Source organism: Papaver somniferum, chromosome 4 (assembly GCF_003573695.1).
Source record: "Papaver somniferum cultivar HN1 chromosome 4, ASM357369v1, whole genome shotgun sequence".
In the NCBI taxonomy this organism is placed as follows: Eukaryota; Viridiplantae; Streptophyta; class Magnoliopsida; order Ranunculales; family Papaveraceae; genus Papaver; species Papaver somniferum.
Window position 1 is genome coordinate 148,697,400 of NC_039361.1, and position 5,272 is coordinate 148,702,671.

The window sequence follows — 5,272 nt, forward strand, 5'->3', positions numbered from 1 at the left end:
CTGAATTTATGTGTGCTTCAATAATGCAAAAATATCTGATATGTTTCACACTTGTACAAAAAAAAAAATTGTAGAAGCAAATCATGGTTCTGATTGTGGTGGATCGTCCATAACAGATCTTCTTACAAAATCTCTTGGTGAAGATAAAGGGGTAAGACTTAAAGGCATGGGGTTTGGAGTGACACGTAAAAAAATTTCAGCCAATGCGCACTAAAAGTTGATCATTCAAGAGTGTCAGGAAACCTGTAGAGAAATGAATGATCGGATTGTGATGTTGGAGGTGAGAATTTATTTTGTTCACAGTTTGGTTTTAGGTTTTCTTTTTATATCAAACATGATTGTGCCCCTCATACTGCCGATTTATTTTTTTTACAGGAAATGAGCTCGAAATGTGTCTGCGATGAAGTCTCGCACTCTCACAGATCTAGTCCAGTTGAAAGCAACAACCAGGGTAGCACTAGCAGAGTTGTTCCATGCAATGAAAAAGCCTCAACTACTCCCACTACCACTCATGTCAGTAGACCAAATGAGGCGCAAGTGCCAGAGAAATTTACATCTTACAAGTTACTAAGTTGGTACAAGGATGGAGAGGTGGTGGCTGAGCGGAAATTAGTGAAACTGATCCAGCGCAGGAGATACATGGGATGCCAATAGGTTTGGAGCCTATACTGTGTGTGTGTTGACTGCTCATGTTATAACTGCTCATGTCTACAAGCCAACTTCAGAGTTCAAGTATGTTGGTGATGTTGTTGGAAGTATTATCTCATGGCCCAAGGATCGAATAGTGTACTCATAGGCATCTTATGTTCATAATCTTTTTGGAATGTTAAAGAAACTACTTTTGGTAACAAACATTATATCACTGCCATTTTTTAATGTGTGTATTTAACTTGAAGAATGTTAAATGTTTTAAACTGGCAAGTGAACCTAAAAACAGTGCAGGTGAATGTATTAAACTGTTCAGGTGAATGTGAATTATTTTCGGCAATTTGGTTTCAGCCCTTTTTTTTTCAAAATAATTTTATGCACACAACTCCAAACAAAGGTTGTAGTTATATATTCATCTACTGAAAACAAAAGTTGTTACTTCAAATATTACAATCTTTAAGGCTGTTGTGTTAGAGATTATGACTACACTAGACAAAGGTTATGAGTACTAGCTAATTGTAATATTCACAACCATTAGGGGAGTTGTTTTATAGAATTTCACAACACATAACAGGGATTGTGGAATGAAGTATAACAATATAAGTAAGAGATGTGCAAGATTTTTGAACAACCCAAACAAGAGTAGTGACAGGGATAGTCTCTAAGGGAGTTGTGTTACAAAATTGTACTACACACATTATATGTTGTAAACTAAAGTCTTACAGTATTAATAAGAGCAGTGACGGGACTATTCACAATCTTTGTAAAGGTTGTGAAAGAAACTCTAGAAAATTATGTTGGAGTTTGACAACTATTACAAGTGTAGTGAAAATCCAACTCACAACTCATGGGGAAGTTGTGATACAGGTTTCTACTATACGTAGGGGTTGTTTTGGAAGGATGTCCTACAACTCCTGTAGTTAAAATGAAAGTAGGATTTACAACTCTTGTAGAGGTTGTGTTAGGCTTTCAAAATAAAATCAAAATACAATCACAGGTGAAGCAAGGGGTAGTCCAAACTGGAACCAAAACTACCGTTAGGACTCTTAAATGATGGTTGTAGCAAATCGTGGACCTTCCACAAGCCCCTTCAGCAACCTACAGGAAAATGTCATCGTTGTCCTACTACAACCCTTCTAGGGGGTTGTCAATGTATATTTTTCCCGTAGTGGCAAAACGTTCTACACAGATTCAAACGGGCGGGATTTTATCAAAAGGGTACTTTTACCCGCTCTTTGAAAGAGATAAAGTGGTTTTGATGTGCTTGACTACTCCAGCAATGCCGTTCCATCTGAATATTTCATTTCATTTGCAGGTCAGAGACTACGGAGCAGATTGGGACCTACAAGTAAACCAACATATAGCTGGAAACTACTATCTATGTTTTCATCATTTGCAAAACTTTCAATCTAAGCGCTCATCTATAAGATTAACTGTTATTATGCATTTGACTGTGCTTAATGAAGTTCTTACTTCATACAAATTAGTATTGGAGTACATGTAGAAGATGATAAGACTGAGCTTTCGGTTTTGGTAGACCGGTCAGTGGGTGGATCCAGTTTAATGGATGGACAAGTAGAGATGATGATCCCATAGGTTTGTTGTTCAATTTCCATTTCTTGATTACCTGTGTTTTCAAAATGAAAGATGTGCAACATTTTAACTGAAGTTTCTTAGACGCGTACCATGCATTTCCTTAAAATGTTGTGTAGGAGGTTGGTTTATGATGATTCCAGAGGTGTTGCAGAGGCACTGAATGAAACATTCTGTGTCGCTGACAAATGCATAGGGTTAATAGTAAGCACAACTTGCCTAGTTGTTCTTGTTGACAAGCATCTTTCTACATAATCTGGTTTTCCAATCAGTACGTAATTCTTGTAGGAGTCTTCAAAAAGATAATAAATGACTTCAAGTGCACCTTATGACTGGACTACTTGCAGATTCAAGGTAACTTTTATCTCAGGATTGACCCTGTGGGGGAGGGAGCCAAGTGGCGTCGTTCATCCGGTCAAGAAATATATTCGCCGTTTCTCTTAGCCTTCACTGAACAGGTGCATTAACGAAAAATCTCCAAAAAAATCGACCTTGTTCTGGCATGTCATGCATTATAGATTTTTGATGGATTCTTTTTCATTTACAGGATGGCGATAATTGGAGGAGCTCTCATGTTACGTCTTTTTCAGGGATGGATCCCTCTTACAGTCTACCTGATAATGTTGCAATGCTAACCTTACTGGTAAGGGCCGACATTTTCGATATAGCGTCTGTGTTGGTTGTGTGGTATTTTCGGTGGTTATAAGTTTGACTTTTGGTCAAACTGTATTGATGCCAACTTGTTCCTAAAGTTTAGGAATTAACTTAAGAGCCAAGTTAGCAAAAATATCTTGTTCCTAAAGCTAAGGTTTCTTAAGGGCTAAGTTTGTGTTCTCTATATAACAGTGCTAGAATTGTAGAGTTATAGATAATCCAACCAAGAAAAGTGGTAAATCCTTGTACTTAGGATTTTGGTCTTTTTGTTAGGGAGGATCGTGTGCTACCGTGAAGGTTAATATCGGTGTGAGAGAAAAACTTGTAGAGAGAGGATTTTTGTGTTCTAGTGTTTAGGGCTTGGGGATTTGCCCTAAACCAAGTTTCTAGTGTTCCCATGTTTCTCCTTTGTTAGTAGAAGCTATGAAGAGGGTGTAGAAGAGAAGACATGAGGCTGGTTTGAAGAATGGTTTAGAGAATTGGTTTCTATGGTTTCTTCGATGGTGCTCTCGGTTATGTCTTGTTAACTCTTTGGTTCTTGTCTTGGGTTGCTGAAAGAGCATGTAATGGTCTTTGATTTAATGGAAGTTTTTCTGGTGGTGTTGGCTGTGGATGTAGCCTGTAAAGGTGAACCACGTATATCTTGTGTTGTGGTGGTGTGATCGTTTATCTTCTGTCTATTTCTTATTGTTTCTCCATGTCTGGTTCAAATCACTAATTTCCCTTTGTGATCCTGATTTCCGCTGCGCTCGGGATGCCAATTTTCCCAACAATTGGTATCATAGCAAGGATGGGCTGGTGTGATTGAACATGGAATTGAATGATGGTTTATTGTTCGGGTGGAGAAATATGTTTTGAAGATACTGTTTCTACCGGTGTTTACACAAAGATGGATTTGTGATGTGATTTACAAATCATAGGTTCAACTTGGTAGAAGTTTATGTTCTTTGTTTGGTTTTATATGTCGCATGGGATGAAGATTAAGGCTGAATGAGGTGGAATACATATTTACTTCTTTAAGAGTGTTAGTAATCATACATTATAAATAATGGGTTACAAAGTTTAAAGAAAGGATGGGGCTATGAGGTCTCATGTATAAGCAAGTCCAGCAACGCTTCGAAGCTATGCACGAGATGTTATAGATTTATGTTCTAAATTTATTTTAAAGTATTCTTGATGGCTTGCACGTGATTTCAAGAATGTGCCCGATCTCGAAAGCATGTACCATGGTAATATGGGCATTCATACGGTGTATACTCTGAGCGAGTATGTTGGGTGTGATGGTGGTAAAAGTATGTATGATTGGTGATGGCTTTGGGATCGCTCAAAGGATTAAGCCTGTTAATCACAGTGGAAGTGTCTGATGGTTTGTTTCAGATACACGGTAATCATGACATATGATATTGAAGCTAATTCTTTCTTTATGGATTAGAGTTCAATATGTAATTAGCTTACTGATTAGGCTCCTCGAAGGTAAAACCACCAAAGGTGGTAAAGGGTGGGACGCTTGACCCGGCGAAATTGGTCGTTGAACTAGGCCCCATGGAAATTCGTACGTTCACTATCGATCTTGGTGGACATTGACGGTGGAACGAACTATGGACTTCGGTGGACATTGATGGTGGTTTGTTCCAGAGATAATTCAGAAGTCACGCCGTTTCTTCTTGAATCTCTAATAAAATGACTTGTGGGGAAGAGATGTTGTGGCTAGCAAGGGCACTGAGTTAATGTGTTGGACAATACCTTGTTTATCAGTTTAATAATAATCTTCTAAAAATGATGAATATGAAATCATTTGATGATGCAAAGAGAAGTTTGGCGATTTAGTTTTAGGGTCTACAGATAAAAATGGGTAAAAAGAGATCTAGGCCTGTTCTTTTTAGAGCTACAAATCTAGGACCGTTTTTTTCAACTTACTGTACTTTGTATATTTTTATGCTGCAGGAAGGTCACTCACAAACAATCTTTTTTAATCTTCCAAAACATCAAAAGCAAAAATCATACTGAGCTAGCATCATTCAGAAAAAAAAACAAGGTTCTTGTCAAACCCTTGCCAAAAGCTCAGGCCTTGCAAGTAAATGATGGAGATGGAAAACACTAGAACAAAATGATGGATCACTGGGAGAAACTAAATTACCAGTATTTCCCAACTTTGATGGATCAGGGTTCACAAAAGATCTGCATTAAGTTTCAGAGTACACATTAAGATCTTTTAGAAACCTAACTTTAGGTAGTAATCTTCTTCAATATGCGGCGATTGCTCTGATTTCTCTGCAGCAGGAAGAGCATTTACAAGCGCTCCTAATACCTTTCTTCGTGTGTAGAATTTGACACAGGACCCCCTCTTTTCCTGCTGGTTTTCATTGTAAACTGCCAT

The 5,272-nt window shown here is 38.0% G+C and overlaps 1 protein-coding gene across 1 annotated transcript; it reads left to right on the forward strand.

Annotated features, from left to right (window-relative positions):
* The first annotated feature begins 253 nt into the window (after positions 1-253).
* Positions 254-4,902, forward strand: LOC113273271 (probable alpha-mannosidase At5g13980). Its single transcript, XM_026523019.1, has 9 exons — positions 254-280; positions 376-591; positions 1,789-1,866; positions 1,964-2,026; positions 2,128-2,239; positions 2,357-2,445; positions 2,589-2,699; positions 2,789-2,884; positions 4,840-4,902. Exons 1-9 carry the CDS (start codon positions 254-256, stop codon positions 4,900-4,902), a joined length of 855 nt encoding a protein of 284 aa, XP_026378804.1.
* The last annotated feature ends 370 nt before the right edge of the window (positions 4,903-5,272 follow it).